Source organism: Ambystoma mexicanum, chromosome 6q, assembly GCF_040938575.1.
Source record: "Ambystoma mexicanum isolate Mex_15411 chromosome 6q, UKY_AmexF1_1, whole genome shotgun sequence".
In the NCBI taxonomy this organism is placed as follows: Eukaryota; Metazoa; Chordata; class Amphibia; order Caudata; family Ambystomatidae; genus Ambystoma; species Ambystoma mexicanum.
Genome location: NC_090937.1, coordinates 730,536,312 through 730,548,400, shown reverse-complemented (window position 1 = coordinate 730,548,400; position 12,089 = coordinate 730,536,312). Strand labels below are relative to the sequence as shown.

At 49.9% G+C, this 12,089-nt stretch overlaps 1 protein-coding gene across 2 annotated transcripts in view; it reads right to left on the bottom strand.

The window, feature by feature from the left end:
- ARHGAP10 (Rho GTPase activating protein 10) overlaps positions 1 to 12,089 on the bottom strand; it is a 2,208,119-nt gene that overhangs the window by 935,072 nt on the left and 1,260,958 nt on the right. For both annotated transcript variants that reach the window (XM_069631250.1, XM_069631251.1), the window contains one exon: positions 11,131 to 11,196. In XM_069631250.1, coding sequence (XP_069487351.1) covers positions 11,131 to 11,196 — 66 coding nt within the window. The remainder of the gene's footprint in view (positions 1 to 11,130; positions 11,197 to 12,089) is intronic.

Below are 12,089 nucleotides of genomic sequence, written 5' to 3'. Positions count from 1 at the left end.
GGGAAAGATTATAGATCAAAACGATGGTGGAAGCCTTGGGTGCGATATAGCCAGAGCACAGAATGTGGGGGTCAACATGATTGTATTTCTTCCCTCCCCATTGGCCAGTTCATAAGCCTTTCAAGCGCATGCCATAATGATGTAGTAGCAAAGCCGTGGACTCTTAGCGATGATGATGATAATGATGATGATCCAGGCAGAACGTTCTTGAGCAGCAGAGTCCTCTGCTGACACCTTTACCTTTTGTAAAATTAAACCTGGTTATGCTTGCAAGCAATCTCTTGGCCTTTTTAGCTAGAGGGTTGTATTCTTTCTGGCGTGAGCGTAACAGGCACTTGCCTTCATTTGGTGACCCTGCCAACGTGATCCCAGTGCCCCCCGTACCTGGGGAGGTATCTAGGCGACCTCTCCAGACGGGCCACACCCACCTACAGTGACCAGCCCCTAAACACATACTCCACAGTGGCCCTGCAGGAGTAGTCCTTGCAGAATCCTGCCTGCTCTTGGGAGTGGGTGCAACCCCAAGGAGAGGTGCAGGCCAGTGTTGGAACCCCTTGAACTGAGGAGTTCAGGTGATCACGTGCATGCAAGTATAGCCTACAAGGGATAAAGTAGGGTTGGATGTATGGAACAGTGTGACATGTGTGAACACGCTGCGATTGAAATTGGGAGTCAGGCATGTATGTGGAGCGCGTTGCTTTTTTGTTTTTTTATTCATTTTTTAAGGATATTAAGGAAAAGTAAAATACAAGAGAGGGAACCTCCCCGAGTAAGGGGAGAATGTGACGCCACAATTATGGTTTAAACAATAAGGGAAAAGAGGAAAATTCATAGGAGCTCCGTATAAGTAGAGAGCTCAGGAATAGTAGTGTTTGTTATTTTAGTTTGTTATTTTAGTTTGTTTTGTTAGTGTATTTTATGGTGTAAGGAGAAGGCCCAGGAGGGGCGTGTATGTGCTGTGTGTAGATGTGTGAGGGGAGTGTGAAGTGTTTATGTGTATACAAAAAGCTCTAAATGGGAAGAGAGGGGTCGGGGAAGTGAACTGACGATTTTCTTTTTTTGACGACATTAAGGGCCTAAATCACAGAGCATTTTCGTATGGGATTGCGCCATTATAAAGCGCTTCTGTGAATCAGGCCCTAAATTGCATTGTTGACCAAAGTGAACTGTATATTTTTTGAACGGACTACTGTATAACTGTCACAGCAGCCTAGGCATAGCTCCACTACCAGACACACGGGAGACACGACTATGGGGGGAGAAATGCCAATAGAGCACATGTGCAAGGCCCTTTGTATTGTGAGAAGATTAAGAAGTATCACAACCAGTGGGTGACCGAGACTGGTGGAAGAGGGATGCTCTGCTCCAGGCAAGACGAGGGCTCCTTTGACAAAAGCATGTTAGAACACATGTCCACCTTCTTGACAGCAAAGTATAAAGGGAGACCATTGCAGAATAGAAATAGATACTGAGCCTCTGGAAAATATTTGAGGATACAGAGGATCATAAGGGGAAGGAGTGACACATGACAGTAACAAAGACATAAGACCAGGAGAAGGTGGGAAGAACTTGGTAGGGACAAAAGGAACAGATCCACTAGCAACCCGTCCTGTGGTATACGAACATAACACATGTCTACAGGCACAAATATTTCAACACCAGCCACGGCACCGCCTCCACCTTATATCTCCCCTCTGGGGGTCACCACACACACTGGGGTAAGCGCAAGAGACCTAAAAGTAGCATTAGCATCAACACGAACGGAGTTAGACAGACTACGGCGACATGTGATGTAACAAAGACAGACATACCAGTGCAACCAGCAGGAGATGAGTGGAAATCAGGAGACTTCTTATTTAGAATAGACAACGCAAAAATAAGAAATCTCCATGTAGAACGTGACAGAGAGACAGACAGCTTGGTTAACGAAAACAAAGCGTCACAAAGAGGGGATGACGAAGAGTGGAGCGAATTCGATGATGTTGAAGACGGTGAAGGAAGGAGACGCAGAGCAAGTGCACCCCGAGGTTGGAAAGTTTGTGGGATGAAAGATTGAGGGAGAGGTTCAGCAGGATAACTTTAGCAAGGAAAAAGGGAAGTGTAACCAAAGGTGGAAAAAGCAAGATGAGAATGCAAATGCCACTGATACACAATATGTACCATGGATACATATGGACAAGAATATTCTTAAGGTAGAGCGGGTGCAGGGAAGTGGATATATGCTTTTGAAAAGAACCAGCAAGGGTGCCTTTGGCAATAGGAGACATTACAAGCTTATAGGTGGCCGCTGTTGGGGACCAAGTGGCATATGTGTGGGTGAAGGCAGGGAGTAACACTGAGTACTGACGCCCATGATGGAGCCTCGTTCAACGAGATCAGAGCTAGAGTATGGGATGCACTGCGGCGAACTTTCCCAGACACTCCAAAATGAACAGTCTATCATGTAGTGCACAATGGGGGATGAGAAGGATGCCGCGCAATTTATTCTTAGGGCCCAAGAAATGTGGAGGGGAGAAACAGGCAACGTCTGGGACCAGTGACCCCCTTTTTCTGTTTTATAGTTAAACAGGGCCTACCTAAGGAAGTGCATAAATTGCTCTATAAAATAATAGGGATTGAAGCAAAAGTGTAGTCCGAGATTCAAAGCATTATAGTTCACCATTGTAGGAGAATGATATGATATGATATGGCATTTGTAACGCGCCTATACACAAGTGTTTCAAGGCGTGACGAGGCAGGGAGGGGGAAACAAGGGGAAGACAGACAACGATCCTACTAGGCCAGGTGTCATCAGATCGCGCAAGTGCAGGGGTAGGGGGAAGGGAGAGGTGCATGGGGAAGGGGAGGGGGGGGGAAGTGCAGTACAAGGTAAGTAGAATAAATAAATAAAAGGGCCAGCTGGTGGCAAGTGCAAGGTAAGTGCAGAACAAGTGCTGGGAAGGGGGGGCTGTAGGGATACAGAGACAGTCCCGCAGTGCAGGGGTTGCCAGGGAGGCAGTGCAAGTGGAGAGTGGCTGGGCCCAGGACCGAGGTCGGTGAGAGTGGCCCAGTTGCAGATTCAGTGCAGTTTCAGCAAAGAATTAGCAGGGGAGAGGGAGAGAGAAAGCAGAAGCAAAGAGGAAGGTTTTGAGGTGCTTCCGGAACCGGAGATGGTTCTCCTCAAGTTTCAGGGGGGCAGGAAGGCTGTTCCAGAGGGAGGCCTCTGCCGCAGTGCGAGATCTACCTCCATCTCGTTGCTTCGAGAAGCGGCTGACCCTGAGGGAGTTGGAGACGGATGAGCGAAGGGCTCGGGAAGGAAGATATTTAGGAAGAGAGAGTTGAAGGTATTTAGGCCCCAGGCCCCAGAAGGCCTTGTGGACAATGCAGAGGGTTTTGAACTCCCTGGGCTTGAGGCCAAGGACAAGTCTCGCAGTTCTGTTCTGGATGAGTTGCAGAGGGCGGAGTGTGGAGGCAGGCAGATTAAGATAGAGGCTGTTACAGTAGTCCAGCTTTGAGAGAACCAGGGCTCGGGAGACAGCGAGCTTCTGGGGGAAGGAGAGGAAGGGAAGAATACCTCTGAGGCATGCAGCTGGAAGTGTGACTTCTTAGAGATGTCAGATATATGAGGAGAGAAGGAGAGTGTGGAGTCGAAGATAACCCCGAGGTTTTTTGCCTTGCATGTAGGAGCAGGAAGAGGGCCAAGAGAGGCCGGCCAGAGAGCTGCAGGGAAGGAGGGAGTGGGTGTGCCGATGAGCAGAATCTCAGTCTTACTGGCATTAAGGCAGAGGTCATTGGCGGCACACCATTCCCGGATAGCAGACAGACAGTCAGAGATGAGGGAGGGAGGGAGAGGAGGAGGCCGAGGGTAGCCTGAAAATGAGCTGGGTATCGTCCGCATAGCACTGAAAGTTGGGGCAGAGAGCGGCGATGCGGTGGGCAAGGAGTGCCAGATACTGGTTGAACAGCCAGGGGGAGAGATTAGATCCCTGGGGGACACCACAGGTGGAGAAAAAGATGTCAGAGAGGAAGGACCCGAGTTGGACCTGGGAGGGTCGATTGGAGAGGAAAGAGGTCAGCCACGCCAGAGCCTGACCAGTGATACCCAGGTTATCACGGAGACGGTTGAGCAGGATGGCATGGTTGACAGTGTCAAAGGCAGAAGAGAGATCAAGCAGAATGAGAACACACGGAGTGTTGGAGTCGAGGTTCAAGAGCAAGTCCTCACGGATGTTCAGGAGAGCAGTTTCCGTGCTTCTGGCAGCTCTGAAGCCAGATTGATGGTCATGAAGACTGCCAACAGATTCAGCATGGAGGTTAAGCTGGGAGATGGCCAGTTTCTCCAGGAGCTTGTCCAGGAAGGGAGTGATGGAGATTGAGCGATAGTTAGCCGGGCAGGAGGGGTCAGAAGAGGGTTCTTAAGAAGAGGGTGCACAAGGGAGTGCTTAAGGGGGGATGGGAAGACTCCAGTGGCGAAGGAGTGGTTGCAAAAGTCAGCCAGGGCAGGAGCCAGGGAGTCAATGTGGTCCTTGATAGTTTTGGAGGAAGAGGGGTGAACCTGTTTAGACGAGACTTTCATAGATCAGACTTGTCTGGAAACCTTGTCAGCAGAAAAAAGGGGAAAGGCAGAGAAGGAGGGAGGAGGGGTGGCTGCAGAAGGGCCAGAGGAAGAGCCGGGCAGAGAGGGAGGGAGGTGGTAGGAGGAGAGTGAGGATAGGATGTCCTGAGTTTTAGAGATGAAGTGAGAGGCCAGTGCAGTGCAGAGGGCCAGGGAGGGGACAGGAGAGGTAGAGACTGCAGCAGGGTTGGCAAGCTCCTTGCAGATTTTAAAGAGTTCGGCCGAGTTGTTAGATGCCGCAGAGATGCGGGCTTGGATAAGGGCTCTCTTCTTGGTGAGAACGGAGAGACGGTATTGCCTTTGGAGCAGGCAGCAGCCAGTTTTTCAGAGGATGAACATGAAGCACGCCATTTCCTCTCTGCCACCCTGCACTTGCGTTTTAGGGTGTCGAGATCCGAGTCATACCAGGAGTTACATTTGGCTTTGGGCTTCAGGCGGATTCTAATGACAGGGGCAATGATATCAAGAGTATCAGATATAGCAGAGTGGAGCATGGAGAGGGCTGTGTCAGGGTGGGAGTCAGCCGAAGGGGAAGGGGGGGTGAGAAGGTGGCTGCGAAAGCCTCAACTGACACGCGCTTCATGGGTCGGATGACCGAGAAGGTGGGTGGCTGAGGTGAGGGTGGCTTTGCCTGTGAGGTAGGGAGGGTGAGGTGGGGGGATAGGAGAAAGTGATCACTCCAGGAGAGAGGAGTGGAGAGAGGGACGGAGAGGGGAAGGTCAGAAGAGATCAGAGCATCAAGAGTGTGCCCTGCAGAATGAGTAGGCCCAGACGGGAGAATAGAGAGTGAGAGAGAGTCGCAGAGGTCACGAAAAAGTCCCGTGGGGGGACAGGAGTCATCCAAGTGGATGTTGAAGTCACCAAGAAAGAGGAGTTGAGTGGTTGAGGACAGGAGTGAGGAGGAGAGGTCAGCCCACTCAGAGAGGAAGGAGGAGATTTGACCAGGTGGCCGAGAGACAGTAGCCATGGTAAGGGAATGGCTAGGAGATAGAGAGAGACGGCAGACAAGGCATTCAAAAGAGGAGTAGGTCTGCGTAGGAGTGACAGAGGCAGGAATCCACTCAGGGAAGATAAGGGCCACACCCCCACCTGCACGGTTGGGCCTGGGCACGGAGAGGATCTTGTAACCGTCAGGTAGGAGTGTGTCAAGGCTGGTGACAGAGCTGGCCGTGAACCATGTCTCAGTGAGACCGAGGACGTCAAGGTCCAGTTCCTCAAGAAGGTGACAGATATCAGAAGAATGCTTGATTGCAGAGCGAGAGTTAAGAGTGGCAATGTGGAGAAGGTTGCCATCCTTGAAGGACTTGCGGGGAGGGGTACAGATCAGAGGTACGCCCTGCGGAGGTGTAGAAGAGGGAGGTGAAGAAGTAGCACGAGAGGGGGCAGGGAGGGAGGGTAGAGGCAAGGTAGCCGAGGACAGAGGAGGGGGGACAGCAGGAGAGGAAAGGAAGTTGATGAGGCGTGGGAAGTGTCTATCAAAGAGATGAAGGTTGGCTTGAGGGCCTTGGACCAAGACGGTCCCATTAGTGTAGACATTAATGATGGCCTTAGAGGAGTTGAAGGAGGCCAAGAGGACATCCCAGCGGGTGCCACCATTAATGGGAGAAGAGGAGAAAGGAGAGACCACAGAGACCATGTGAAGGGTCCATAGGACAGGCGAAGGTACGAAAAAAAGGATGTCAGTGAGAGTTTCCTTGGAGCAGGCACTAGTGTAGGTGTCAGCGATAGGGAGGCCTGGGTTGGAGACCAGGATGTCCTTTTTAAACGTTTTCCTACCAGATTTAGTGAGGAGAGCAGGATAGTCAATAGAGAAGCAGTTAGAGAAGATAGGTGAGATAAGAGAGCACCATGGAGTAGGAGGGAGTGGGGGTGGGGGGAAGACAGATGATACGAGAGCACACAGAGCACACAGGCATTAAGTGAGCGGCAAGCCCAAGTTTACCACATTTCAGAACGGTGAGTGCGTATTAGGTACAGAGGTCACCTAAGTTTGAGAATCCTGCGAGGGGAGAAAAGCCCTAGTTTACAACATTCCAGAGCAGTGAGTGCGTATTAGGTACAGAGGTCACCTAAGTTTGAGAATCCTGCGAGGGGAGAAAAACCCTAGTTACCGCAACTGTGGGCACAGTGAGGTGAAGACACCATGTGAATGAAGAGACCAGGAATAGAAGGGGTGGGCCAGGAGAAGGTGGAGATAGAAGTACAGGCGCCTGGCGTCCCCTGCGGACACCTGCAGACACACAGGGAGCCTCAACCGTAGGAGCCGCCCTTTGCCTAAGGGGCCCTTAGCCAAGGGGGGACTGCCGGGCAGGGGGCTGCCCAGGAAGGGGGGTGGATATAGGCAGAGGGAGGAGGGGAAGGGGAGGGGGGGTGTGGGCAGGCAGGGAGGCGGGAAGGCAGAGGAGGACCAGGAAGTGGGAGGGGGGAAAGCAGGCACAACAACGCGCTCAGAGCGCGAGACAAAAACACTTTTTGGCACAATTTAACTCACGGGGCCCGCAGGGCCAGGCAGGGCTTCCCAAGCCAGCTGATCCCTCAGGCTACCGGCGACTGCTCTCCCACGCTCGGAGCGAATAAAAGAGAAGGAAACGGTCCACAGGCGACAGGCAGAGGAAGCAAAACGAGTGCAACACAAATTAGCTAAAGTCGCTGTAGTGGCAACTGGGCCGACACAGACGGAAGAGCGAGGGTACACCCCTAGTGCTACGAATGCCAGAATAGCTGCAGTGTGGGCTGAAGGAGGCCAAGGACAGTGAAGCGGAAACCCACAATCCTATGATCCACAGTGGCAAGGAGGACAAAAAAAAGAGGCCGAGATGGGTTTCAAGGTCCGAGAGTAGGGTTTTTTTTGGGGTATGGGTCCAACAGGAGGTGGCATGGAGCGTTGTTGGACATGCAGGAAGCGGGGACATTTTTTTCGAGAGAGTGGAGGAACAGGCAGGGTGTGGAGTATAACTACAGTCAGCAAAATCACAGCCCCCCCGCCACAGGTGATCCTTCAGGGTCCACCCCCCAGGATGTCCTTGATGAATTCCATCAAGCCTACACACAGCTACCCCCACATATACCCGGTCGCCCTCCACAAGGGCATGAGCAACAGGTGGTACAGCATTATCATCCCCGCCCCAACATGCAGCAGGCAGGAAGCCTGAACGCCTCCAGTGGCGCGCCTAATGGCACAGTGGCCCCGTTTCAAGGCACTACAGTGGTAGGGGGAAACCCTTTTTCGTTCCCTGGGACCGACACATACCTTGACTAGGACAGCCCAAAGAGAGCACTTGCGTGTCCAGTCCTGTCAATGACCCTAAACCCAGAAGATGAGCCGTTGGTGGGGGCAGAGATAAGGAACAAACAATTCATCTTCATGGTGGACTCAGGAGCAGAGAAGTCGTGCATTAGTGAAGGTGACTTCCCGTTATCAGGCAAATCTCTCGACCTGCAGGGATTCTCTGGGGCCGCTTTAACAGTTCCATACTCAAAATATTTAGCTGTAAAGGTAGGGAGAAGATTGCAAGGACTCCCCTCTTGTATTCTAAAAACTCTCCTGTCAATTTGCTTGCCAGGGATCTGCTTAGCAAACTGTACATGACGATCTCATTGACAGACAACGGTATCATTTGCGCAACTCCTGGCTTGTGCTCAATGAGGGCAATGTTTGCGATACATGCCATGGCACGCGAGGTGGTGGAACGAGGCATCCCTGTCAACCCCGATATGTTCATTTATGGCATCACAGTGCTCGCACAAGCCGTGCCCCAGATTACCAGAACTTGCTGGAAAGTACCCACTGATCATTTCTCGGCCCGCAGTGTCACCAGAACTAGTTGCAGGCACAATAGACCTAGAGGGTCTGCTGGCATTGGCCAAAAGAATTGTAGTCCTAGGTACAGATACTCAGGGATGCCAATGGGGCACAGTTTTATGCATCGACCACACTGTACACCTCAAGGAGTTGACAGATACCAAACCTTTCGAGGGCAACACGAAGGGGAAATAATACTCAAAATATGCATCCCCTGTGAGATCATGGTACAGTACCAAAGAGTACAGAGCCCCCTCATGGCTGTTGTCACGCCACCCCTGTTCAGTCAAGCAGACCTACAACAGGTCCCCACACAATTATGGACAACCAACCCACACGATGTATGGATGCTGAAAGAGGTAACCCCAGTAAAAATTAAAGAACGGAGCAGTGTTACCCCAGGTGAAGCAAAACCCATTATCCAGGGAGGCGGAAAAGGGGAGGGACACATAACAAGCCTTACTACACCAAGGGATCATAGTACCCTCTACCTTGCCATGCAATACGGCCATATACCCCATTGAAAAGGCATCAAGGGCATTTGGAGGATGATCCAGGATCTCCACCCCCTCAATGACATACTACAGAAAGAATGTCCACTTGTTCCAAACCCTGCATCAATTTTTTCCAGTATCCCCAAGGAAGCGACCCATTTTACAGCGCTCGATTTAAAGAAAGCCTTTTTCTCAGTACCCCTGCACTCAGACTCAGTACCTCACAGTTTACACATGGCAGAAAAGTGCTATGAACATACTGGCTTACCCCAAGGGCATTGTGATAGTCCCAGCATATTTAACAGGATACTGCATGAAGCCTTAGGCAACATTCAGGTACCCAGCACAGTAATTCAGTACGTAGATGATTTATTGGTGTGCAACGACAGTGAACTGAAATGTCGCAGAGACTCCATTGTCCTATTGCAACTGTTAGCCCGCAAGGGGTATAAAGTCGGCAAAGCCAAACTCCAGTATTGTCAACATGAAGAACTCCATCTAGGGCAGCACATTTCTACAGACGGCAAACAAATTATCCCTGACGGGGCAGCAACCGTGTGTGCTATGCCCAGACCAGTTACTGTAAAAGACATGCAAAGATTCTTGGGGTTAACTATTACAGTGCTTGGATTCTGGATTACGCAGCATATCGAGGCCACTCTTACAGGGCCCTCAAGGAAGCACAAAAAGAAAACAGTAAAACAGAGTGGACTGCAAACTTGATTCAGAGGTTCAATGATCTAAAGAAAGTGATTTTGAAAGCCCCCGTTCTTGCCACCCCAGACTACACACAGGAGTTTTACATATTCTCACACTCAAATGGTATACTTATGACAGCGGTACGAACGCAAATGAGCACAATGGGCTACAAGCCACTGGCCTACCACAGCAGTACTCTAGACTCAGTAATGCAGGGACAATTCGCATGCGAACAAGCTCTTGCTGCAGCTGCCTTTGCCATTGAGAAGAGTTCTACAACTGAATAACAGTCAGGTATGAGGGAGGAGGAGGAGGAGGAGGAGGAGGAGGTGGTGGTGGTATGGGAAGACAGCTTGAAAGAGAGCCAGGTGTCGTCTGTGTAACACTGGAAATGAGAGGAGAAAGTGAAGATCAGGTGGGCCAGGTAGATGTTTAAGAACCATGGCGATAGGATAGAGCCCTGAGGGACACCACAGGTAGAGAGAGGTGGAGGAGAGAAAAGGACCAATTTGCACTTGGGAAGGTCTGTTTGAGCAGAAGGAGGTCAGCCACACCACTGCCCTGTCCATGATGCCTAGGCTATCATGGAGACAATTTATGAGGATGGAGTGGTTGACAGTGTGAAAGGCAGACGATCAAGGAGGATCAGGGAGTATTAGAATCCAGGTTAGAGAGTAGGTCTTCACGGGTGGTCAGGAGAGCAGTTTCCGTGCCTCTGGCTGCCCTAAAACCAGACTGGTGGTCATGGAGGGAGCCGGCCATTTTGGTGTGGAGGGTCAGTTGCGGGATGACCAGCCTCTCTATGAGTTTGCCCAAAAAAGGGGTGAGATGGGCCAGCAGATGGTATTTTTAGGAGAGGGTTCACAAGAGAGTGCTTAAGGGGTTGAGGGAAGAAGCCAGTGGTGAATGAGTGGTTGCAGAGGTCTGCCAAGGCTGGAGCAAGAGAGAGGCGATGTTGTCCTTGATGGTTCTGGAGGAGCGGGGAGCAAATGTTTAGAGGAGGCAGGGGAGGCAAGAGAAGGGGGGCAGTGAACACTGCTTCCTGTGATTATAACACATCCTCTTCTCTACCCACTAATGAGCAATCTCTCTGAAGTGCTCAGAATGACAACGTTGCAGAATCAAGAAGGTCAAACTGCTTCATCCTGGAAAGATTTTGTAGCCAAAACATTGACGTGTACTGAAGAAACAGCAGTTTTAAATGTGAATAACAGCATTATATCAAAATGTCCTTGTCAAACACACTAATCGACCTGGAGACAATGCACTGCATATGCTGTATTGGCAAAAGGCTTCACTGGATATCCTAAACGATGCACTTAAATGCAAAATGTGAGTTACACCTTGCTGTTTTTCTCTTCTGTGATTCAAAACAGAAATTAGAACCAACTCTTGCTTTCTCCACTCTATTTAAGGAAAAGGAAACAAGTCCGCTTTTCATGCCACAATTGAAGCTTCATTTAACTAAAGAAAACAAATGCCTGCATACCTTCTATGAACATTAGATTAATGTACCTGAAGAGTATTTTTATAGCACCTACCTCGTGTTTCAACTGCTTCAATACATTTTCTCACAACAGTGAATCCTATTTTGTCCAGCTGTGTGCCTGGAAGTGAAAAATGTGATTTGTAAGTTATTTCACAAACTCTACAGCTCTGTCAGCATATCAAGGTCAGCTTACCTATTTAAATCTTTATCCTTCAATCTTGTTTTAATATCACTTTAGCAAGGCAGAACTCCATAAAAGACAAACCTTTTTAGGTTTACTTAGATTTGCATTACACATGCATCTATTAGGTTGAGAGGGGTATGAGACAAACCAACACTCAGACACCAAATACCAGTTTGCCGCTTTCTTTTTTACAAGACATACGTAATTCTGAACATCTAATATAAAGATAGGATTCTATGAAAGAGGACCATGCCAGAAAACCTGCATTACAGATAAGTAATTTGCACTTCTACCGCCAGCATTGAACCATCGATAGAGTCATAATCTTGTTAGACTAAGGCAGCCTGGCCCAGAGCCATTCAAGATGGCCGCTCCGAGAGCTCTTCTCTCCTTGCCAGCTGATCTAGGTCAAGAGCAGTTCTTACCTGAAAGCTGATCTTTGTTTTGCTTGAGTAGAGAAACTACCTGCTGTGATCAATCAAATGGTGTCATCACTCCATTCTCGGTAGTGACTACTCCCAATGTGGCCAGGGGATGGCAGCCGCAACCTAATCCTGACCCTGGGTGCAGCTATATGAGGGAGGATCACATGGGGGAGGGGGGAGAAAGCCCCCGGAGGAGTAGCAGAGCACCACTGGATGAGGGAATACCCCTCTTCTTTTGAGGATACCCCACCCATGACCAATGCCTTAATGGCATGTTGTTACACCTCCCCTCATCCACTTAGGAAGGGTATGGAAAACCATCCAACAAGATTTGTGTATAAACCATCAAGTCTTGACTTACCATCCAGAACCCATGAAAATGCTTTCCCAGACTTACTTGTA